This window comes from Lampetra planeri, chromosome 23 (assembly GCF_965212315.1).
Source record: "Lampetra planeri chromosome 23, kcLamPlan1.2.h2, whole genome shotgun sequence".
NCBI classification, from domain to species: domain Eukaryota; kingdom Metazoa; phylum Chordata; class Hyperoartia; order Petromyzontiformes; family Petromyzontidae; genus Lampetra; species Lampetra planeri.
The window spans coordinates 8,147,587-8,171,950 of record NC_136129.1 but is presented as its reverse complement, the minus strand read 5'-3'; the positions used below and the strand labels follow the sequence as shown (position 1 = coordinate 8,171,950).

At 57.5% G+C, this 24,364-nt stretch overlaps 1 protein-coding gene across 1 annotated transcript in view; it reads right to left on the bottom strand.

The window, feature by feature from the left end:
* Positions 1 to 22,971, bottom strand: part of LOC144726536 (uncharacterized) — a 43,609-nt gene extending 20,638 nt beyond the window's left edge. The window contains exons 1-17 of the mRNA XM_078605330.1: positions 22,923 to 22,971; positions 16,598 to 16,743; positions 15,297 to 15,511; positions 14,122 to 14,216; positions 13,418 to 13,536; positions 8,767 to 9,051; positions 6,699 to 6,854; positions 6,088 to 6,305; positions 5,347 to 5,438; positions 4,831 to 4,949; positions 4,172 to 4,342; positions 3,705 to 3,904; positions 2,190 to 2,275; positions 1,666 to 1,787; positions 1,396 to 1,548; positions 753 to 955; positions 164 to 249 (exon numbers count right to left, since the gene is read on the bottom strand). Coding sequence (XP_078461456.1) covers positions 164 to 249; positions 753 to 955; positions 1,396 to 1,548; positions 1,666 to 1,787; positions 2,190 to 2,275; positions 3,705 to 3,904; positions 4,172 to 4,342; positions 4,831 to 4,949; positions 5,347 to 5,438; positions 6,088 to 6,305; positions 6,699 to 6,854; positions 8,767 to 9,051; positions 13,418 to 13,536; positions 14,122 to 14,216; positions 15,297 to 15,511; positions 16,598 to 16,743; positions 22,923 to 22,971 — 2,515 coding nt within the window. The remainder of the gene's footprint in view (positions 1 to 163; positions 250 to 752; positions 956 to 1,395; positions 1,549 to 1,665; positions 1,788 to 2,189; positions 2,276 to 3,704; positions 3,905 to 4,171; positions 4,343 to 4,830; positions 4,950 to 5,346; positions 5,439 to 6,087; positions 6,306 to 6,698; positions 6,855 to 8,766; positions 9,052 to 13,417; positions 13,537 to 14,121; positions 14,217 to 15,296; positions 15,512 to 16,597; positions 16,744 to 22,922) is intronic.
* Positions 22,972 to 24,364: the final 1,393 nt, after the last annotated feature.

The window sequence follows — 24,364 nt, the reverse complement described above, 5'->3', positions numbered from 1 at the left end:
CGGGGGATGGAGACGGACAATACAGCGAGACCGGCGGCAGACAGAAGGCGGTGGAGAGAGAGGATGGCACGAGACGAGAAATGAAGCCGGTGGTGCAGATCGGGGGCGAGGTCGCTGGCGGCGTTTGCAACTGAAGGCCAGCGAACTCGCCGGAAGGTCGTACCGGAGAGGAAGCGAGACATCCACAGGTAGGACACACGCCGTGCGTCCACGCTCAGGGAGCTGTAGGCCCCGTCCAGGCCTCCCACACTGCACGCGGCACGAGACATCGAGCCATCGGAGTTTCAGGAAACGGTCTTTCGATTGTCGCAGACGGGGGCCCCCTTTCACCGGGGGGGGGGGGGGGGGGGGGTTTGGCACCGCGCGCGGGAATTCAATGCGAGAGACTCGTCGGAGTTCGGTGCCGTTGAGCAGTTGGCCGGGCCTTCATCGGTCAAACGTTCTCAATCAGACTACCGCCGTCGGGTCACGAGGCAAGAGAGTCCGTTTGTAATCTCCCCATGCATTTAAATCTTTTAAGTCTGGACTAAAAACTCATTCCTCTTAGAACAGTTTTTTGTGTTTAGTTTGTTGCCCCTTCCCCCGCACTTCCGATTGGCCCGGTTGGCTACCTCCGGCACCAAAGAAGTTCAACGCACGTACGTAATCTACCCAATAACCCAGGGGGAGACGACCGCTGGTGGCACAGCACAGACACCCGCCGTGTGCCTGCACCCCTGCTTGACCGACTGTCGCCGCGGAGCCTCACTCACATGGCCTGGAAGGCGGAGCAGTTGAGCGACGGCGGCAGGGAGGCGAACTGGGCCGCCGTGGCCGTCGGCAGGAGCTGGACGAGGTACCGCGAGAACCACACGGACACCTCGGCGTCGGGCAGGGTGGCCAAGCTCGGGCCCAGCGTCCCCCACACCTGGCTCATCATGCGCGCGCGAACCTCCACGCTGGGCTGCGACGTGCTCTGCGCACACAAAAGACAAAGATCTCCCTCCATGTAGCCTTCGACAGTCTGTTGGGGCTTACGCATCGCACCGGGTGCTCATTTGAGGTTGAGTTAACCGAGGGGAGGCCCAAGACCGGTTCAGTTACTTGTCACGGGCATTGGTCATGATCGGGAATCTAGCTCTGGTCACCGGGTTCCTAGCGCTAACCGTTGGACTATTGCTCCCCCACGTGCATGCACAACACAAGACCTTCTGTAACTGCGTGTTCGATTCCTCGTTCACGGAGGAACAGGAAAGAATTTGGCAGGGCCCTTGCTCAGCAGCGGGAATTACCAGACAACAACTTGCCGGCTTAACGGTGTCCTCGTTGGTACCGCAGCGGGCGATGGCGCCGGGACACGTGCCTCAACCCGAAAGACTCCGGGGCCGTGGCCTGTGCCTAGCCTTCGTGGCTCACCGCGTTGGTGTAGCGCTCCATGAAGCTCGATAGCTCGGCCATGCCGTGCACGTTCGCCAAAATCTGGTCCACGACGGCCGTGCTGTTCAGCAGCCCGGGTACCCCCGCCAGGTCACCGAGTTGCGCAGGGCTCAGCTGCTCCAGCACCTGGAACTGGGGAGAGCAGTGGTCGATGGTGGGGGAGGTGGCAGGGAGGGGGGTTAATTGTGAACACACGCGTGCGGCGCGGAGGAAGGTTAAAGGTCACGAGGCGTCACCGAGTGCACGTACGGGTTGAAAGGTCGGCAGGATCTCCGTGAACTCGGAGAAGGTGGCTTGGCGGCTGAACTTTCCGAGGTACGTGGAGAGGAAGGTGCCGCTCGTCACGTTTGCCAAGGGGCAGCCCTTCGCCACTGCGCGCCACGAGAGAGAGCGAGGTCAGGACACGACACACATCGACTAAGATTTGTAATGGACTACTCTGAAGGTAGGAAACCACCGACACGCCACAGACGGACCGATGACGTCACCGACCCTCGCCTGCCACCTCTCCGGACAGCCGCACAAGTGAGAACGGAGGGGCGAGACTTTTGTTTTCCACCGATTTTCCGTGCTCACCGATTAGTCGAGTAAAATTGAACCGATAATCGTGATCAGAGAGAGAGCCCAGCTCGTACAGCCCAGCTTGGAGAGCACGGCTCTACCCATCAGTAAACATATACACACATGGCGGCCTGAGGCTGGGTTTGGTGGGGGAAGTGGGTGGGTGGGTCGTGCTGAGGCCTGACTCAAGGCTACGGGCACGGAGCTCTCACCTTTCAGGTACTGCTTCGTCTGCAGGTAAATGCTGTGCTGGGTGGACACGGACATATTGTCGTAGGAGTTGTTCAGAGCAGCCATCCTGTTGGGTGGCAAAAGGCGACTGTTAGCCTCGGTTAAACGAGACGGGGCAGCCGATGCTCTCGTCAATTGGCGAGGTGGCTATGCGGCTTAGGGAGCTAAACGGGCGCATCTCAACCCCCTTTTTCCACTGCCACATTCGAGCGAAGCCAGTGTGGGGCATTGGACGGCAATGGGTTGGGTTTTCTACGCTGGGCATTTGTCAGAACCGACTTGGGGCCAAGCAGGGCCTGGGGGCGGGATCAATTGATGCGTTGATCGTGTTGCGACATCAGCGGCACGGCACTGCTTCTGCAGTGGAAAAAAAACTGGCACCTGCTGAATCGCACTGGGCTGGCCCGGCACGGCCAGGGAGCAGCTGATTTTTGGGGAAAAAAAGGTAACTGCCTGAGATTAAACCGGATGTTCAAGCATCACGATATCAAGTCACCAATGACTGCACTCATCAATTTGCTTGAAAAACTGAAAAATCTGCAAAAGCAGCAAGGATAGAATTATGTTGAGGGTTATAAAAAGGAACAGGTGGAGTGCAGCTTAGTCGGTAGTGTTATTGGCTGCTGATGCCTCTGTAGGTAGTGTGAGAGATCACTCTGATTGGCTGCTGATGCCTCTGTAGGCAGTGAGAGATCACTGTGATTGGCTGCTGATGCCTCTGTAGGCAGTGCGAGAGATCCCTGTGATTGGCTGCTGATGTCTCTATAGGCAGTGCGAGAGATCCCTGTGATTGGCTGCTGGTGGCTCTGTCGGTAGTGTGAGAGATCACTGTGATTGGCTGCTGGTGGCTCTGTAGGCAGTGCGAGAGATCACTGTGATTGGCTGCTGATGCCTCTGTAGGTAGTGCGAGAGATGACTGTGATTGGCTGCTGATGCATCTATAGGCAGTGTGAGAGATCACTGTGATTGGCTGCTGATGCCTCTGTAGGTAGTGTGAGAGATCACTGTGATTGGCTGCTGATGCATCTATAGGCAGTGTGAGAGATCACTGTGATTGGCTGCTGATGCCTCTGTAGGTAGTGTGAGAGATCACTGTGATTGGCTGCTGATGCCTCTGTAGGTAGTGTGAGAGATCACTGTGATTGGCTGCTGATGCCTCTGTAGGTAGTGCGAGAGATGACTGTGATTGGCTGCTGATGCCTCTGTAGGCAGTGTGAGAGATCACTGTGATTGGCTGCTGATGCATCTATAGGCAGTGTGAGAGATCACTCTGATTGGCTGCTGATGCCTCTGTAGGCAGTGTGAGAGATCACTCTGATTGGCTGCTGATGCCTCTGTAGGCAGTGCGAGAGATTTACTGTGATTGGCTGCTGATGCCTCTGTAGGTAGTGTGAGAGAGCACTCTGATTGGCTGCTGATGCCTCTGTAGGCAGTGCCTGTGCACAGGGCAGAAACCCAAGAGCCGTGCCCCTGATGAAGACTGAGCTGCATCTCACATGATGAGGTATGACGAGCAGGTGAGTCCGGCTGGGAAGAGCTGGGTGCTGGGCGAGAGGGCAGGCAGCAGGGGCCCAAGGAGATGGCCCATCCACGTGCTCAGCTCCACCTCTTTCATCTTGACGAGGTGAGGAGTCAGGTGCCCCCACAGCCCCGTCACGAGCTCGGATCGCACCTCGTCGCTCAACTGCCCAGCACCCTGCGCAAAGAAAATGGTGGCGGTGGTTGTGGTGGTAGTGGTGGTAGTGGTGGTGGCAGGAAGAGGAGGTGGAGGTGGCAGGAGGTGGAGGAGGAGGAGGCAGGAAGAGGTGGCAGAAGGAGGTGGAGGAGGCACCAAGAGGAGGCAGGGGGAGATGGAGGAGGTGGAGGAGGCAGGAGGAGGTGGAGGAGGCAGGCAGAGGTGGAGGAGGCAAGAGGAGGAGAGGGAGCGAGACGGGTGCAGACGGCGTGGCGACGCTACTCTCACCTGGCCGATGCGCTCTGTGAACGCGACGAGGTCCGACGAGGGCCACGGCAGAGTGCTGAACTGCGCCAGCGCCTGGGTGGCGTCGGCCCGCGTGCCACGCGGCCCCAGCGAGATCAGGAGATCGGCGAGCTGCAACGCGGTCAGCTTGGTGGACGACGTCATCATCGCGCTCTGCCACGCGCGCACGCACCCACAAACGCACGGGTGAATGGGCACGCACGCGCAAAACAAAGGCAAAGATCCCCCTCCGTTATAGCCTTCAACAGACCGTTGGGGCAAGTGCTGTAAGCGAGCAGCGCCTATGAAGGCAGGCACAGCGCACAGAGGGGGCGATGTTGGCCAGCACCACGTCCGGCCGCCATTGGGGGGACCACTGGGGCTCCGCAATGTTTCGCAAGGATCTGTTTCAGATGCGATTTTCTTTTTTACATCTCACAAAGCCATATTTTCTTTACCGCGTGGTGGTCCGTCAGAATTCTCCAAGAGCTAACGGTGTTCCATTGTCCCAGAGATTTGGGAATCGCTGGCCTAGAGGATCCTGCCTTGACTGGTCCACACACGGGCCTCGATCTAAAAGGCTCTGGGGCCTTGGCCTGGGCCTAGGCTTGCGGCTCTCGGCCTCGTGGGTCCGCGGCCTCGAGTCCGAGATTGGCGCTCACCCCGTTGAAGGTGGGCAGGAGCTTTGTGAAGTCGCTGAAGTTGGCCTCCCGGTAGAACAGGCCGTAGTACTTGAGCAGCAGATCCTCGCTCGTCACGTTCTTGCCGCACCTCTCGGCCACTGCCGCCACGCGCCAAACACAGGACAAACAGCGCGACGTCATTTGAAGGCCTTGGATGACCTCGCAGGAACCTGTGACGTCCATTAAGCACCGCAGCGTTAACCGGCGCAGCCGCTGGGCTCGAACCGTGGACATTTGCAAAGAGTGACAAACACGCTACCGTTCCGACAAGTTACCGCCCAACACTCCAGCCTGACCACGCCAGGGTGGCGGGTAGTGGGTTGTGGGTAGATGGTGGTGAGTAGAGGGTGGTGGGTTCTGGGTAAAGGGTAGCGGATGCAGGATGGAGAATGGAGGGTGGCGGTTTGGGGGGGGTGGGTAGAGAGTGGTGGGTAGAGGGTGGCGGGGGGAGGATGGTGAGTGGCGGGTTTCCCATCTCGAGTGGGCGGTGGCCACCTGTTGGCTGCAGTAGCTGCGTGATCTTGCGGGCGACCTCGGTGCGCACGGGCACAGGCAGGCGATCGTAGAGACTCTCGAAGCTGTCGTAGCTGCGCACGGGAGGCAAATGTGATACTTGGAGACACAGGGCACAAGGGAGACACGGGGACACGGGAGATACAGGACAGCAGGCCTAGACAGCCTATGTGGCAGTCCGGGCACATGCTTCGGTGGGCCGGTACATTCCAGGGAAATTGCCAATGTGATCAGAACAAAAAAACGTGTTTTATTACCTCTAATGTGTACGCTTCATTGCTTATTTATGCTCTTAGTTGGAATTAAGTCCCCATATATTCGGCAGCCCCAAAGATTTTTTCTCACGGCCCATTTGTTTTTTGGACCCAGCCCAAATGGGACCAATGAGATCACATGGCAAAATCATGCAAACGCGTCGTCACATCGCAACATCTAGCTACTCGTATACAGTTTGTCGCACAACCCATAAAATAAAATTACAAAAAATTATTGCCCATAGTTCCGATGTGAGTTTATGAATGCCTGGGCCGACTTTGAGTCACGGTCCATCACAGCAGGACAGAAAGATGGGAGACACTATAGTTGACCCCAAGGCCACCGCGAGAGGGGCCAAACTGATCGCTCGCCGCCCCTTGTCCAAACCGTGACCCTGACCCCCACGCGCCCGGCGATGATCCACGCAATTGCCCCCCCCCCCCCCCTGTTCGCGGTCGCCCCGCTTACAAGGCCTGGAAAGCAGAGCAGTTGAACGAGGCCGGTATGGAGGCCACCTGATGGGGCTGGATGGCGACGAGGAACGGCGGAAGGCGGCGCGAGAGCCACGCGCCGCCCCACTCGGCCTCACTCAGCGTGGGGAAGCGCGGCTCCAGCAGGGCCCACACGAAGGTGAGCAGCAGGCGCTTGGAGTCGAGGTTCAGGTCGGACAGCGTCGAGGGATTGGCCTGCGTGGAAAGGCGGGTGGGGGGGGCAGCCCACGTTGAAATTATTTTGCACCGTGAAGTAAGCCGACCGTGCTACTGCAACAAATTTTAGAAGCGACCTGGCCACAAGTGACAGCTCAATGAAATGGCTTGTCGCATACAAATGTATCGCAGGCGAATACTCTAAACGCGTGAATATTGATTCTAAATGAAGAGGGGAAAAACAAAAGGACCCGGAGAAATATCCACACGACCACGGGGGAAGAGAGAGAGAGAGACATGCAAACTCCCAATATACAACAGGCATCGTCAGGGTCTGGATCTAAGCCACGACTTCCTGTATTCCAGGCGAGGCGGTTAACACGTCGCCAAAGCGCGAGCGAGGGGTCGGGAGCTCGAGCGGGCGTTTCTCACGGTGGCAATGAGCTTGTCCAGGAAGGTGGCCGCAGACTCGTAGGACAGCAGGGAGAGATCAAACATCTTGATGACGAGGCTTGAGTTCCCCAGGAAGCCCGGCTGGGCTGCCAGCACGGCGAGCTGCTCGGCCCCCAGGTAGCCCAGCGCTTCCAGCTGCAGGACGACGAGTGACACGAGAGCACGAAGGCGACGCTTAACGCCGCAAGGGGGTTACAGGGACTATCAGCCCGGGGCCCCTCGGATTTCACCGAGGGGCCCGGAAATACCCGCTAAACGCTTTACGACGGCCGAAACGCAACACCGTGGCGCGCGGTTAAATCCTACAGGCGACGTGGCCCTGCGGGAGCGCGTCCCGCCCTGCCCGCCCTGTCCGCCGGCCGCTCGTTGCAGAGGTTCGCGGGTGGAATGCGGCGTGGGCCGCCCTGGTTAATACCGTGGGTGTGTTGACCGTAGCCGTAGGCCGCCGTCCGGTTCACAACGGCTGCTGCGCTTTCCGATAATTTTTCTAATTTGGGCCACGATGCTTCTCCAGCCTCACAATCGATTCCCATGCCCCTCCAACCCCACCCCCTTAGCCTCCCCCCAGCCCAACTGACGGTAAAAGTAAAAAGCCTTCGAATAATGGTCGCAGATGATGCAGGCCATAGTCTCAAAATTATTTTGCACACCAAATATCAGCGCTGGCGGCAGAGAGACCTCCATGTGTTGGGATGTCCCTCTGATGAACTCCGTAAGCGGCCATGGTGTGTGGCGTAGTGGCACGCCGTTCGCCTACAGGAGGCTACCGAGTGCTTTATTTAAAAATTTCCTGCACGGTATGCATGCCGCAGCCTGTGCCCCCCCCCCCTCCCGTCCACCCACCCTCACCCCGCCAGAAAGACCCACGGGTTGAGTGCCGCCGTCTTAGGAGGATCGCGGAGACTGGACCGCTTCAGCCCAACATTAACACTGGAACCTACGTCGCATCATAACGTCACCTTGTTAGCGTGCCGCTCAATGCCGGGGCACGAGGAGCCGCAGGCAAGCGGGGAAAGGCGGCAGCCAGGCAGTGAGCCGGTGCCCGCAAGTACCCCAAGCGCTGCGGTCCCCTATATATTAAGAATGTTTTCGGCCGAGTGTTGACACGCGGGAAGAGACCGGAGCACCCGGGTGGGGGAGGGGGGACAAACGCACGCGTGCGAGGGGGCAACACTTGATCCCGTGCGGACGAGGCTAGGCGCGCAGTCCACATTTTGTCGTTGTTCTTGTTGTCCTGCCGACTCCCGGGGCGAGCCGGCGTACGACGCCCCACGAGAATGGGATTCTCACGACGATTTGCACGACGATCCACCGACACCCCCCCCCCCGCACCGCTGCCTCCACAATGCTGGATGCCAGGCCACGTGTGCGCATCACGGCCACCGCGGGCGTGTTTTGGCAGCGTTGGGGGTGACATTCACGAACACGCGCGTCACGCACCACCGCCCTCTTGGCACCACCTGGGCGGACACTTCCCTTGCCCGCGGCACAACGCTTTGTGCCGCAACTTAACCTTTCCTCTCCGAACAAACAAGCAAATTGATTAAATAAATATGACACAATTGCTGACATTTGTTTTTTTGTGTATATATATATAGAATCACGGTTGCTGAGCACAGGGTGCCAAAGGCCCAAAACGCCCAGCGGCCAGCAACAAGCAGCGCCACCGTAGGTGTAACAGTGAAGAGCGGTAAGCGCGCTGCTCGAGTCGAGCGTGGCGCGGTAATAGCTCGGGGGGTGGGTGGGGGAAGAGACGATGGGAGCGGAATTCCAAACTTCCGAGGGAATTCCAGACGGGAGAGTTGTGACGGGCGGTGTGGTGCAGAGGACGCAACCGGGTACCCGATACCCGTACCCTACCCGATACCCGTACCCTACTCGTACCCGGCCGGGTACGGGTAGGGTACGGGTATGGCCGGGTACGGGTACCCATTTGCGACCCTGGTGCGGCCGGGTACGGGCACGGGTAAGGAATCAAAACCCGTTTGCGACCTCTGGTGGTGGTGGTGGTGGTGGACGAACACGGTTGAGGCGGTTGAGACGAAACAGTCCGCGCGTCTGGCTGGCCGAGCCCCTGCTGACACGGGCAGAAGGGACCAGCGAGCGACGCCGACGAGGAACGGCGGCGTCGGTAGCCGCGGCGGCAGGGCAGCGAGCGGCTGCACGTTCGGATCATCGATCGATCACCCGAGACGCCTGTGACGTTGATCGGAACGCCAGCGCGCTCGTGCGGGTTGAGTTGCGGAGTGGAGCGGCGTGCGTGCGAGCGCGCGCGCGCCGTGTGAATTTGCTCCTCCGCTGTCGCACGCTGCGCGCTCACGCCCTCCCCTCGCTGCGGGCGGAGGCAAAATGCCTTCGAGGTGGAGGTGGCCGGCTGGCTCGAGAGGTCACAGCGCTGAGCTCGCACCACTCAGAACCCGGGGATCGAACGCCAGCCTCTCGGCCACGTGTCTTCTCAACTGTAACTGAGCCAGCCCCCCCCCGCTGAGATAACCTGGGTTTGAATCCAGAAAAAACCTAAGAATATGAATTTGAATCCAGGTTTCAGCTGCCCAAACCTGGCTGAGTTGTGATGAAGCTGTAGTGAGCTTGTGGCCCCGTTGCTAATGACTGCACACCACAAAAATGCATCGCGTTCAATTTGGTTTTGCATTTTGCCGCAGGGGGGCAGGTGAGCGATGGGTTGAGTGGGGCGGCAGGGTTAGGGTCGTGGGGGACAGGTGAGTGGGGCAGCAGGGTTATGTTCGTGGGGTATTGGTGAGTGGTAGCGGTGAGTGGGACAGCAGGGTTCGGGTCGTGGGATATCGGTGAGTGGTAGTGGTGAGTGGGGCAGCAGGGTTTGGGTCGTGGGGTATCGGTGAGTGGTAGTGGTGAGTGGTAGCGGTGAGTGGTAGTGGTGAGTGATGAGTGGTAGTGGTGAGTGGGGCGGCAGGGTTAAGGTCTTGGGGCATGGGTGAGTGGTAGTGGTGAGTGGTAGCGGTGAGTGGGGCGGCAGGGTTAGGGTCGTGGGGCATGGGTGAGTGGTAGCGGTGAGTGGTAGCGGTGAGTGGTAGTGGTGAGTGGTGAGTGGTAGCGGTGAGTGGCAGCAGTGAGTGGTAGCGGTGAGTGGTAGTGGTGAGTGGTGAGTGGTGAGTGGTAGCGGTGAGTGGTAGTGGTGAGTGGTGAGTGGTAGCGGTGAGTGGTAGTGGTGAGTGGTAGCGGTGAGTGGTAGTGGTGAGTGGTAGTGGTGAGTGGTAGCGGTGAGTGGTAGCGGTGAGTGGTAGTGGTGAGTGGTGAGTGGTAGCGGTGAGTGGCAGCAGTGAGTGGTAGCGGTGAGTGGTAGTGGTGAGTGGTGAGTGGTGAGTGGTAGTGGTGAGTGGTAGTGGTGAGTGGTAGTGGTGAGTGGTGAGTGGTGAGTGGTAGTGGTGAGTGGTAGTGGTGAGTGGTAGTGGTGAGTGGTAGTGGTGAGTGGTGAGTGGTGAGTGGTAGTGGTGAGTGGTGAGTGGTAGCGGTGAGTGGTAGTGGTGAGTGGTGAGTGGTGAGTGGTAGTGGTGAGTGGTGAGTGGTAGCGGTGAGTGGTAGTGGTGAGTGGTAGTGGTGAGTGGTAGTGGTGAGTGGTAGTGGTGAGTGGTGAGTGGTAGTGGTGAGTGGTGAGTGGTAGTGGTGAGTGGTAGTGGTGAGTGGTGAGTGGTGAGTGGTAGTGGTGAGTGGTAGTGGTGAGTGGTAGTGGTGAGTGGTGAGTGGTGAGTGGTAGCGGTGAGTGGTAGTGGTGAGTGGTAGTGGTGAGTGGTGAGTGGTAGTGGTGAGTGGTGAGTGGTGAGTGGTAGTGGTGAGTGGTAGTGGTGAGTGGTAGTGGTGAGTGGTGAGTGGTGAGTGGTAGCGGTGAGTGGTAGTGGTGAGTGGTGAGTGGTGAGTGGTAGTGGTGAGTGGTAGTGGTGAGTGGTAGTGGTGAGTGGTGAGTGGTGAGTGGTAGTGGTGAGTGGTAGTGGTGAGTGGTAGTGGTGAGTGGTAGTGGTGAGTGGTGAGTGGTGAGTGGTAGTGGTGAGTGGTGAGTGGTAGCGGTGAGTGGTAGTGGTGAGTGGTGAGTGGTGAGTGGTAGTGGTGAGTGGTGAGTGGTAGCGGTGAGTGGTAGTGGTGAGTGGTAGTGGTGAGTGGTAGTGGTGAGTGGTAGTGGTGAGTGGTGAGTGGTAGTGGTGAGTGGTGAGTGGTAGTGGTGAGTGGTAGTGGTGAGTGGTGAGTGGTGAGTGGTAGTGGTGAGTGGTAGTGGTGAGTGGTAGTGGTGAGTGGTGAGTGGTGAGTGGTAGCGGTGAGTGGTAGTGGTGAGTGGTAGTGGTGAGTGGTGAGTGGTAGTGGTGAGTGGTGAGTGGTGAGTGGTAGTGGTGAGTGGTAGTGGTGAGTGGTAGTGGTGAGTGGTGAGTGGTGAGTGGTAGCGGTGAGTGGTAGTGGTGAGTGGTAGTGGTGAGTGGTGAGTGGTAGTGGTGAGTGGTGAGTGGTAGTGGTGAGTGGTAGTGGTGAGTGGTGAGTGGTAGTGGTGAGTGGTGAGTGGTAGTGGTAGTGGTGAGTGGTGAGTGGTGAGTGGTAGCGGTGAGTGGTGAGTGGTAGTGGTGAGTGGTAGTGGTGAGTGGTAGTGGTGAGTGGTGAGTGGTGAGTGGTAGCGGTGAGTGGTAGTGGTGAGTGGTGAGTGGTGAGTGGTAGCGGTGAGTGGTAGTGGTGAGTGGTAGCGGTGAGTGGTAGTGGTGAGTGGTAGTGGTGAGTGGTAGCGGTGAGTGGTGAGTGGTAGTGGTGAGTGGTAGTGGTGAGTGGTAGTGGTGAGTGGTAGTGGTGAGTGGTAGTGGTGAGTGGTGAGTGGTGAGTGGTAGCGGTGAGTGGTAGTGGTGAGTGGTAGTGGTGAGTGGTAGTGGTGAGTGGTAGCGGTGAGTGGTAGTGGTGAGTGGTAGTGGTGAGTGGTAGTGGTGAGTGGTAGCGGTGAGTGGTAGCGGTGAGTGGTAGCGGTGAGTGGTAGTGGTGAGTGGTGAGTGGTAGTGGTGAGTGGTAGTGGTGAGTGGTGAGTGGTAGTGGTGAGTGGTAGTGGTGAGTGGTAGTGGTGAGTGGTAGTGGTGAGTGGTGAGTGGTGAGTGGTAGCGGTGAGTGGTAGTGGTGAGTGGTAGTGGTGAGTGGTAGTGGTGAGTGGTAGTGGTGAGTGGCAGCGGTGAGTGGTAGTGGTGAGTGGTGAGTGGTAGTGGTGAGTGGTAGTGGTGAGTGGTGAGTGGTAGTGGTGAGTGGTAGTGGTGAGTGGTAGTGGTGAGTGGCAGCGGTGAGTGGTAGTGGTGAGTGGTGAGTGGTAGTGGTGAGTGGTAGTGGTGAGTGGTAGCGGTGAGTGGTAGCGGTGAGTGGTGAGTGGTAGCGGTGAGTGGTAGTGGTGAGTGGCAGCGGTGAGTGGTAGTGGTGAGTGGTGAGTGGTAGTGGTGAGTGGTAGTGGTGAGTGGTAGCGGTGAGTGGTAGCGGTGAGTGGTAGCGGTGAGTGGTAGCGGTGAGTGGTGAGTGGTAGTGGTGAGTGGTAGCGGTGAGTGGTAGTGGTGAGTGGTGAGTGGTAGTGGTGAGTGGTGAGTGGTAGTGGTGAGTGGTGAGTGGTGAGTGGTAGCGGTGAGTGGTGAGTGGTGAGTGGTAGCGGTGAGTGGTGAGTGGTAGTGGTGAGTGGTAGCGGTGAGTGGTAGTGGTGAGTGGTGAGTGGTAGCGGTGAGTGGTGAGTGGTGAGTGGTAGTGGTGAGTGGTAGCGGTGAGTGGTAGCGGTGAGTGGTAGTGGTGAGTGGTAGTGGTGAGTGGTGAGTGGTAGTGGTGAGTGGTGAGTGGTAGTGGTGAGTGGTAGTGGTGAGTGGTGAGTGGTGAGTGGCAGCAGTGAGTGGCAGCGGTGAGTGGTGAGTGGTAGCGGTGAGTGGTAGTGGTGAGTGGTGAGTGGTAGCGGTGAGTGGTAGTGGTGAGTGGTGAGTGGTAGTGGTGAGTGGTGAGTGGTAGTGGTGAGTGGTGAGTGGTAGTGGTGAGTGGTGAGTGGTAGTGGTGTGTGGTAGTGGTGAGTGGTGAGTGTCTGAGTGGTAGTGGTGAGTGGCAGCGGTGAGTGGTAGCGGTGAGTGGTAGCGGTGAGTGGTAGTGGTGAGTGGTAGTGGTGAGTGGTAGTGGTGAGTGGTAGCGGTGAGTGGCAGCGGTGAGTGGTAGCGGTGAGTGGTAGCGGTGAGTGGTAGTGGTGAGTGGCAGCGGTGAGTGGTAGCGGTGAGTGGTAGTGGTGAGTGGTAGTGGTGAGTGGCAGCGGTGAGTGGTAGCGGTGAGTGGTAGCGGTGAGTGGTAGTGGTGAGTGGCAGCGGTGAGTGGTAGCGGTGAGTGGTAGTGGTGAGTGGTAGTGGTGAGTGGCAGCGGTGAGTGGTAGTGGTGAGTGGCAGCGGTGAGTGGTAGTGGTGAGTGGTAGTGGTGAGTGGTAGCGGTGAGTGGCAGCGGTGAGTGGTAGTGGTGAGTGGTGAGTGGTAGCGGTGAGTGGTAGTGGTGAGTGGCAGCGGTGAGTGGTAGTGGTGAGTGGTAGCGGTGAGTGGTAGTGGTGAGTGGCAGCGGTGAGTGGTAGTGGTGAGTGGCAGCGGTGAGTGGTAGCGGTGAGTGGTAGCGGTGAGTGGCAGCGGTGAGTGGTAGCGGTGAGTGGTAGCGGTGAGTGGTAGTGGTGAGTGGTAGTGGGTGACGACAGTGGGGGCAGCGCTCACTGGCTGGAACGTGGGCAGCAGGCGGCTCAGCTCCGCCAGCTCGGCCTGCTCCCGGAAGAAGCCGAGATAGACGCGCAGAAGCTCCTCGCTGGACACGGCGATGCTGCACCTGGCGGGGACTGACACGGGGTCACACCGGGGTTAAGCAAGGTCACGCCGAGGTTGTGTAAGGTCACAGCGGTTCACACGCGGTGGGGGAGGGGGGGAGTGTCACACCGGGGTTAAGCAAGGTCACGCCGAGGTCGTGTAAGGTCACAGCAGTTAACACGCGGTGGGGAGCGGGGGAAGGGTCACACCGGCGTTAAGCAAGGTCACGCCGAGGTCGTGCAAGGTCACAGCGGTTCACACGCGGTGGGGGTGGTGGTGGGGGGACTGACACGTGGACATGCGGTGTCACGCGGGGAATTACCCGCGGGGTTATGAGAGGGGTCACCCAAAAGGGCAACGCGGGGTCACGAGGAGGTCACCTGGCGTCACGAACACGTTACGTGTGTGTGTGTGTTGAACTTCTGTCGCACCGTACGTAGCCAACCGCGCCCGCGTACGAAGTTCTACTCGGGGCGAAGAAGCTCCCGGGGGCGTGGAGCGGAACGTCGTGCCTTGAGGCCGAGCGTCACGCGGCTGCCCCCCGATTTCCCCGCTGAGCTGAGTGGTCATCGGGGTCCCCGGGGCAAAGGAGATCAAGGGGGACCTGCGGCACGAACCCGTGGGCTGGTAGAACTGCAGGCTCATGTTGACCACGGCCCTGCGCACGTCCATGTCCAGGCCGCTGTAGACCATGCGGCTGAACGCTCCCACTCTGCGGCACAAAGTAGGTGTGCGTGTGTGTGGTGTGTGTGTGGTGTGTGTGTAGTGTGTAGTGTGTGTGTGGTGTGTGTGGTGTGTGTGGTGTGTGTGGTGTGTGTGGTGTGTGTGTGGTGTGAGTGGCGTGTGTGGTGTGTGTGCGTGTGTGTGCGTGTGGTGTGTGTGGTGTGTGCGCGTGTGTGGTGTGTGTGTAGTGTGTGTGCGTGTGTGTGTGGTGTGAGTGCGTGTGTGTGGATACATCCTTTAATCAATGAGGCCGGTCTTCTAACGGGCAAGTCCCAAATGGCAACCCCGACTTGTTAATGGGATTATTTGCGACACCGTGTCAGCAGTTGGTGCACAAACAACAAACAACAACAATAACAAAAAACGCAACACGTCTGTCAAATACCTTTGTTGAGAACACTGCGGCCTTGAAAGGAAAAATATATCGTAGGGATATTTGATATATATGTATAGGATTTAGCCCTTAATGTGATTATTGTGCAGCATTCGTGAGATGAAATCAGCACGAATGACACTAGAAAAAAAAAATCAAAAAATTCATTTATTACGTTAATTTCTATAAGTGGAGGCTCGTCCGCCAGCAATGGCATGAGGAAGCAATTACAGGGCTGCATCTTTGCCTCATCGATTAGGTCAGGTAAAGTTCCCGCCGTAGGCTAAGAGATGTCAACTCCCTCGCCTGGTACGCAGGAGGTCGTGGGTTCGATCTCGACCCTGACGTCTGCTGTGTATTTGGAGTTTGCGGTGTCTCCCTCCCCTCTCTCTCCCTGTGGTCGCGTGGATTTTTCTCCGGGTCCCCCCAGTATTTCCCTCCACATTTAGAATCAACGTCGCACGTTTCAGGGCATTTGGCCGTTGTACGTTTCCACGCGATAACGCCGCTAATTTCGCGGCGCTATCATTTGCGCTGGCCAGGGTCGCTTCTGAAGAAGAGCTACATAGAGCAGCTCGGTGGGGGGGTGGGGTGGGGGGGCCTTACCCGGTGAAATACACAAAAAAACTGTTTGGTAGTAGCTTGTTTTAGTTTAAACACTATAAACAATGGCACGTGTCCAGCCGAGGCCCTCACATGGTGGCGAACTTGCTGCAGCTGACGGCGAGGGGCACCGACAGGGCCGTGTCCGCGTCAAGGCCGGGCAGGAGCGGCCCCAGTTGGCTCGCGTTGAACCACCGCGCCACGTCGGCGTCGCCGAGGGCCGTCACGTTGACGCGGAGGACGGCCCAGGCGCCCTGCAGGAGGCCCCTGCTCTCCGGGACGCCCAGCCGCAGTAGGCTGTTCACCACCTGAGTGAGAGTGGGTTGGTCGGTGGGCGGTTAGGCGAGAGAAAACTAAAGCACAAAGAGCAGCGACCCCCCCCCCCTTCACTGCACCCCCCCCCCCCAAGTAGGTTCAAGAGGTTGTCGGATTCGTGAATCCATTACGGGCGAATTGAATGTCAGCTCAGATTCAAATTGTAATAAATGTGTAGTGAATGTCACTGTGTGGTGCCGGGCTTACGAAGCCACGGCGGATGATTTGTTGGCATTACGTGTAGCCCCCTTACTGGGCGTAGTACCACCAGCCCTAGCGGCGCTTGGGTGAGCGCTGGTCAGCGCGGAGGCACCACGTACAGTGTGCGGTGAGGGCTCCCGGTGAGGGAGCGAGAGAGAGTGTCAGCCAGCCAGGGTTACGTTGGGGCATGATACGCCGGTTGACCTGCCGACACGTGACCGGATGATATTGGAGGGGGGCCACCGGTGGACGGGGGCCGCTGGGCGGTCACGTGGTCTAAAAGAGCTCTCGGGAGCCTTCGGGAAAGAGCTCGAGAGATCTAGAAGGTGGGCGGGGTGAGGGGCGGAGCCAGCCCCAGCCCGGGCCGATATAACGGGGGCCCCGTGAGGGGCTCGGGGTTCTTCGTGTTGCTGGTGAAGAAGATCCACGTCGGGTAAAAGAAGCCTCTAGCCACGCAGTCCGGGACCCAGCTTGTGGTCCGGGAAAGCGAACCGTGTCTAGTTCTGCCGTAGCGTGGCTAGATGGGCGTTCAACACCCGAGTGTAGGTTGCGTTATGTTATGTTGGTGAAATATCTCCCAGTGATTATTGGTTACATGACAGATGGAATCAGGACCGGTTCAAATCATCGTCACCGGCGTTGGCCGTGAGCGGGAATCGAACTTGGGTAGCCGGGTTCGTAGGGCAGTGCGCTCACCGCTCCACTCACAGACACGCACACACTCACACCTGCTGGGTGATGAGAATCATCCCCAACCTTTGATTTAAAATACAGAGGGGGGGGGTGGAGTGCGTCTTGAAATCTGGACAATATGCTAGTTATCGGTAGTTATCGGTGTATCGCAGCAAGGTTCAGTGACACGCGACGCGGACTCGAACCTCATTATTGAAGCTTTCGAGGAAGTCGGAGAGTGGTCCCAGTGAGTAGCTGGGCTCCTGCGGCTTCAGGCGGGACACGAGCTCCCGCAGGGCGGGGGGGGTCCCGCAGGAGGCCGGCGCTCGCCACCACCTTGCCCAGGGTGTCACTGCTCACCTGCGCCAGCACGGAGTCCTGGGGGGGAGTTGTGGGGGGGGGGGGGGCACGGGAGGTGGTGGAGGGGGAGTTGGACACGGGGAGGAGAGGAGGTGGATTGGGACACGGGGAGGTGGAGAGGGACACGGGGAGGGGGACACGGGGGAGAGGTGGAGAGGGACACGGGGAGGAGATGAGGAGGAGGAGGAGAGGGACACGGGGAGGTGGAGAGGGACACGGGGAGGGGGACACGGGGAGGGGGACACGGGGGAGAGGTGGAGAGGGACACGGGGAGGGGGACACGGGGAGGGGGACACGGGGAGGGGGACACGGGGGAGAGGTGGAGAGGGACACGGGGAGGGGGACACGGGGAGGGGGACACGGGGGAGAGGTGGAGAGGGACACGGGGAGGAGATGAGGAGGAGGAGGAGAGGGACACGGGGAGGTGGAGAGGGACACGGGGAGGAGGAGAGGGACACGGGGAGGGGGACACGGGGGAGAGGTTGAGAGGGACACGGGGAGGAGATGAGGAGGAGGAGGAGAGGGACACGGGGAGGAGGAGAGGGACACGGGCAGTAGGAGAGGGACACGAGGAGGAATTGGAAAGGGGCAGCAGCTGGGGGTTCAGTGATGTCACAGAATGAACCGGCTCTGCTGCTCTAAATCGCTCAGCCCCCAGGGTGCCTTGCGCTGCGCGTGGGGACTCCGCGTCCACAGGCGAGCACGAGACGGAACGTTGCGACGGGCCACGTGGTTGCGCGAGATGGATGGTGACGACACCGGGCTGTGAGGGATGGCGATGGTGTGGATGGCACTTTATCCAGCAGCGGATAGCTCTACCTGTCAACCCCTTATCAGTGCCCTACCTTATTACAGACCAAATCAGACCGTATTGGTCACCCCGTGCCTCTTATAAATCTCAACGTTCATCCTACAGTCCCATCATCGCAAAGGAGAAATACAACAATTTTTTTTATACTCAACTTCCCTGTACAAGAATACTGGTAAACCGCATGGGTTGATTTAACATGTAGTTGTAGGCTTTCGCGACCAATATCCTCCATAATACGGGTTTATGTTTTTTTGGGTTAGATCGCGTAAATATAAATGCGTCGTTAAACCCGCCACCTGTAATTTCTATGCATTCATTAATCACCCCCCCCCCCCCGCTATTTACGCGATCTAACCAAAACAACTCCTGCATTCTTACACATGGGTTGACACGGTAGGGGATAGACCGTGGCCACACTCACGGAGAGACAGGCGAACTCCCGTGCCGAGAAGGCCCTGAGCGTTGACACGCTCGGATGCCCCCCGGTGATGAGCGCGCTGAGGCTGCTTCTGGCACACGGACAGCACACACGGCCAGGGTCAGGCCTCGGGGTCAGGGTTAAGGTTCGAGTTAGGGTCAGCGTTAAGGTTAGCGTGAGGGTTTGAGTTAGGGGAAAGGTGAGTGGTTAGCGTTAGAGTCGGAGTCGTGATCAGGGTCAGAGTTGGGGTCAGAGTTCGGGGTTAGGTTTAGGGTTAAGGTTAGGCATTTAGGGTCAGCCTTAGGGTCAAGGTTCAGGTCAAAGATAACCTTAGGGGTTATATTTCGATTTAAAGCTTTCGTGACTGCAGGGATTCATCTTCTTGGTTCTTTCGGTAAAGTCACGACAGACCTGTTCTTCACCTGAGGACGGCTGCTTGCGTTGTGGCCGAAACGTCGTGAGAATTATTTTATTATGTTTTATTTTTATTATTTTATTATTTCCATTCTACGTGACTTTACCGAAAGAACCAAGAAGACTTAGGGGTTATGTTCAACAACAGGGTTAAGATCAGACCACGTGCGGTGGTGCACATCTGCGATCGAGTGCGCCGGAGGCAAGGGTTGGTGGGTCACAGTCGCTGTCTGTGAAACGCGCCGACCCGCTCGGCAGTAAGGCGGCGTGAGGAATTGAGTCAGAGCCACTTGGATTCGTGAATCCGTCTGTGTGGACCTGTGAGTACTCTCCCCTGGCCGCCCGTGGTGCGGTGTTCTCCAGCCATTCCACGCAGCACGAAACGACAACCCCGTGTCGTGAGAAAAACAAAATTAGGAACTGCGCCAAGCATCTCAACGCGGGATCCTCCCGAGAAGCGGTCTTGAGACTCGGTGCGGCTTGCCTGCAATCGATAAACCAGGGCCGGACGAAGGTTCGTGTAGGCACTTCTGCTTCGAGGACCTTCAGTGATAACTTCTACAGCTGCCACTGCTGCTGGTCCAATATTACTACCGCCGCTGCCACTCGCAGAGAGCGACATTGGTCGTGTCAGCTGATTCTAGATTTGAAGCTTTCGTGACTGCAAGGATTCATATTGTTAGGTTATTTCGGTAAAGTCACGTGACTTTGCCGAAAAAACCTAACAATGTGTCAGCTGATCTTTAATTGTTCTTTCGGCCTGCGGCGGAGTTAAAGGGCTTCTGTGGTGTGGACTTGGGGATCATGGGGACAGCATTTGAGTGCTTTGTTGTTTTGTTTCGTGTTGTTTATGAATGCCTAGCGTTGGTAGATAACACAGTTGTATCACTGTCACGGGAAGGACAATAACATGACGGGGTTTGTCGTAATGAGAACACCGTCTTCTCAGAGGTCACTCGCAACAGCCCCACACAGCGGGATTTTCACGAGACGCCACCGCACTCGCTAAAGCTGATTTTTTTTAAAATATAAAACTGTCTCTTGCCCTGCTCTCTATTAACAATGAGATTGTGCGGGAAGGGGGGGGGGGTACCATTTGAAGATGTTGTTTGCTGATTTTGCAATAAAACAAATCTCGAAAACGTAATCTCCGGTGTCAATTTCTCTCTCACCTTATGAAAAAAAAACATTGACATGACTCTGCCTCTCGCTATATATAAATACATATGTTTTTGTTATTCAAGAAGATATCCTGGTAAAAACTAATTGTTATCATACAAATCGACAAAAAACATGGTCACATTTTTTTCGTAGTCCCTAAGCACAATGCCGACTGTGCCTACTGGATATTACGGCCCTGAGATTTAAAAAAACTAATTACAAAGTTACTATGACTGCGTTTAGCGTAGAGCAGTGGGCGCAATGGTTCACACACTGCACTATGGACCTGGTCACCAGAGTTCTATTCCAGGCCACGGCTAACATCACGTGGCAATCTTGATTTGAAGCTTTCGTGACTGCAGTAATCCATACTCATGTGGCAAGTGCTGTCATTAAATCTGAATCTGGCATGTTACCCCATCACACCCAACCCGCACTGACCGGCGTGGTGAAGTATGGTCAAACATCATGTTATAATTATTCTAAGTAAGGATGTCGTATATAGATGATGATGATGATCACGTGTCGTGAGATGTGTGATGATGCTGGTCTCTGCGTCACTCACGTGTCCACAGCGGTGCAGTTGAACACACCTGGGGGGTAGGGGGCGGGGTGGAGGTTGTGAAACACGGGGGGGGTGGAGTTGTCAACTGCGTTCTGTGCTCTTGTAGTAGGTTCAAATTAGGTGCACACACACGCAACTTGGAGGCAACACTATTTATTAAACGGTAAATAATATAACACTCTACATGAGGTGGTGACCACCTTCCTCAACTCACTAACACTCTGGAACACGACACAGACTGGACCAGGCAGGCAACGGCCTGCCTGGCCCAGGACGACGACTCGGGACTTGACGACCGATGATGTCTTCACTTTGGAGTCCAGTACAACAGCAGCCTCGCTCTGCGTTCACACCACGCTTATATTTGGTTTGGCGTGGCTGGCTCCGCCCCGGCGTGGCTGGCTCTCTTCAGGCCACGCCTCCCTTCCCAGGACACGCCTCACTTCCCCCACCTCTGGGAGGGTCCGGATCCCTCCACCACGTGACCCCCCAGGCACCCCCTTGGGGCCCCCAGCCTTCGTACGGGCCGACACAGTAGTGACCTTTCTCTGTCACTACACTCTTAAGGAATAGCACAGATGCCGAGCCAGTGCGCATTCCCCATTCCCACGGCGGGGCCCAGTCTGTCTACGCATTTCTAATCAACACAATGTATCCATCCACTTCCCTGCACCACGCGTTATCAGCGATGGAGGAGATGACGCTTGCAATCGATGATGATGATGATGAAGAATAGAATGATGGTGTCGATGTTAACTAGAATGATGACGATTGTTATAACGATGGCGATGACGATGGTTATTAGACGATGATTCGAATTGTCGCCGATGTATTTTATACAACGATGATGACGACGACGAGGAAAATTATGATTGTTTGGGAGCTCCCCCGTTGTCTAGACTCAAGGAGTAAAATTATCCCGTGTCGGAGTAAAGATCGTGGTGTGGACGAGAGAGGAGGAGGAGGCTGTGTTTGAATGAAGGCCGTGGTGAGCGAGCGGTGGTGAGGAGGACGGGTCACTCACCCGTACTGGGCTGAGACTTGGGCCACACCGACACAGACAGGGAGAGAGGGAGACATCAACCAGAGCAGCGGTCAGAGTGGGGGGTACTGCCTGGGTACCCGAGTCTCATCAGCAGTCTCTCATCACCACCACCACCATCACCAACCCTCCACCACCACCTTCCCATCAACACCTTCCCATCACCATCACCGCCACCATTACCAACCCTCCATCATCACCTTCCTATAACCATAACCACCACCATCACCACCACCATCACCACCTACCCATCACCACCTTCCCATCACCACCATCACCAACCATCCACCACGACCATCGCCCACCATCTATCTACCAACACCTTCCCATCACCCATCACCATGCCATCACTGGGCTATGCACGTAAGCATTTTAGCATTGCACAGCCCCCTTGCCAAGCAACGGCTGGATTAAGACCGCCTCCCCACGCTGTGTCCGTCGGTCATGGGGGGGGGGGGTGCTAGTTTTTGACCATACTTCACCGCGGTGGTCATTGCGGGTTGATGAAGGCGGGGGGGAGGGGAGATAGGATAGGGGGGTGGTGATTCCGCATGCAGATGTCACTCACCACTGATGGCAAGCCGTGGCTGGAATTGGAACTTAGGGCGGCACGTTCAGAGCGCCCTCATTCCACATGCAACATCGTGCCAGCGTTCCACGTTTACTCGGCAGCGCGCTAACCGCTGCGCCACCGGTCCCTGACCCCCATCGATTACTCCTATTCTTGCCATTACATTTACACCCGCACCGCGTGCACAGGTGTAAGGCGAGGCGGTTCCTTACCTGGCCACGCACGAATATTGTCCCTGAACGAGATAAAGACAAAGACACCCGGTTAGCCCTGGACTGCCGAGGAGGGGGGAGTGGGTCAAGCGTCATCTTAGCAATGCATGACGCTCGTGCGATCGGGGTTATGTGGCCGGCGTAACACCAGCGCCCGGCCGCCTTTGTCTCACCAGTGCCGATGCTAAAAAAAATACGAGGTTTGAAACATGTTTTTTTGCCGCTGATTTCATAGCGCGTTGAACCCCGCCACCCGCGCCACCACTATAAGAACAGCAGAAGCGGTGTGCGTCGACTGACCGAGATGACTGACTGATGCACCAGCTGTGACCCCCACCGAGATGACTGACTGATGCACCAGCTGTGACCCCCACCAAGATGACTGACAGATGCATCAGCTGTGACCCCCACCGAGATGACTGACAGATGCACCAGCTGTGACCCCCACCGAGATGACTGACAGAGACACCAGCTGTGACCCCTACCGAGATGACTGACTGATGCATCAGCTGTGACCCCCACCGAGATGACTGACAGATGCACCAGCTGTGACCCCCACCGAGATGACTGACAGATGCACCAGCTGTAAGCCCCACCGAGATGACTGACAGAGACACCAGCTGTGACCCCCACCGAGATGACTGACAGATGCACCAGCTGTGACCACTACTGAGATGACTGACAGAGACACCAGCTGTGCCAACAGACACACGCAAATACAAAGATTCCCCACCCCGATAGGCCTCAGTGCTGCTGTCCACGTACAGCCCAGTGTGGGATGTGCTTATTTTAGGCTGAGTATACCTAGGGGAGCCTCGGGCCATGATCATACAGATATAGCAATTGCAATCGGTAACGATGAAAAGCATGATGGCCTATGGTCTCACACGGAGACAGCTGTAGACAGCTGTCGAGCGCTGGTCTCACGTGGAGACAGCTGTGGAGGTGTGGAGGTGTACGGAGACCCTGGTCCTCACCTGGAGAAGGAAGCAGCAGCAGGAGCAGCGGCGCGAGACGCAGCCCCATCGTTCCCCTTCGCGAGACGACGCCGACGAATTGACGGTCCGATTGGCGGACCAAAGGCCAACCTCGCCCGGTCACTGCTCAGGCACTGTCCCCTCCGCGTGGCTCGCTCGGCACCACATGGCAAACGGCCGTGACCGGCTCTTGATCGAGTCGGGTCAGTGGGGGGATGGGGGAGAGTTCCTTGATTCCAATTTGATGAGCGGCACGAGCTGCCCCGAGTTTCTAAGTCCGTGCAACAACAACAACAAGAAAAAAATACAAAGATCCCCCGTGTAGCCTGTAACAGACTGTTGGGGGCAAGTGCTGTTAGCGAGCACACACACCACACAATGACCCCCCCCCCCAAGACCGAACTCCACCGACCGCTCACCCAGCCAGCGACCACACGAGCGAACCGGTGATGAAGACGCGACGGGGAAATGCAGAGAGCGCCCCCCCTCTTCTCCCCCCGCCCCCCCCTCTCCTCCCTCCCCCCGCCCCCCCTCTCCTCCCCCCCGCCCCCCGAGGAGAGTCGCTCGCCCACTCGAGACTCGCGACGCGAGCAAAAATCTGCTCGGTGCGCGAGGCGAGGAAATAAATAATGAAACGGGGTTAGAAAATGTGCATCGGACGCCCCTGGGGAAGGAGTGGTGGGGCCGGGGAGGTAGGGGGGAGGGGAAGAGAGGGGTGGGGAGGGAGGGGGGGGGATGAAGGGTGGGAAGGGGGGTTCTTGGGGGAGTAGACCAGCTCTCACCTGGAGACAGGTGTAGAGGTGTGGAGACCAGCTCCCACCTCTGGACAGGTGTAGAGGTGGAGGGAGATGCTCTCACCTGTGGACAGGTGTAGAGGTGGAGGGAGATGCTCTCACCTGGGAACAGGTGTAGAGGTGGAGGGAGACGCTCTCACCTGGGGACAGGTGTAGAGGTGGAGGGAGACGCCCTCACCTGGGGACAGGTGTAGAGGTGGAGGGAGATGTTCCCACCTGGGGACAGGTGTAGAGGTGGAGACCAGCTCTCAGCTGTGGACAGGTGTAGAGGTGGAGGGAGACGCTCTCACCTGTGGACAGGTGTAGAGGTGGAGGGAGACGCTCTCATTTGGGGACAGGTGTAGAGGTGGAGGGAGACGCTCTCACCTGTGGACAGGTGTAGAGGTGGAGGGAGACGCTCTCATTTGGGGACAGGTGTAGAGGTGGAGGGAAACGCTCTCATTTGGGGACAGGTGTAGAGGTGGAGGGAGATGCTCTCACCTGGGGACAGGTGTAGAGGTGGAGGGAGACGCTCTCGCCTGGGGACAGGTGTAGAGGTGGAGGGAGATGCTCTCACCTGGGGACAGGTGTAGAGGTGGAGGGAGACGCTCTCACCTGGGGACAGGTGTAGAGGTGGAGGGAGACGCTCTCACCTGGGGACAGGTGTAG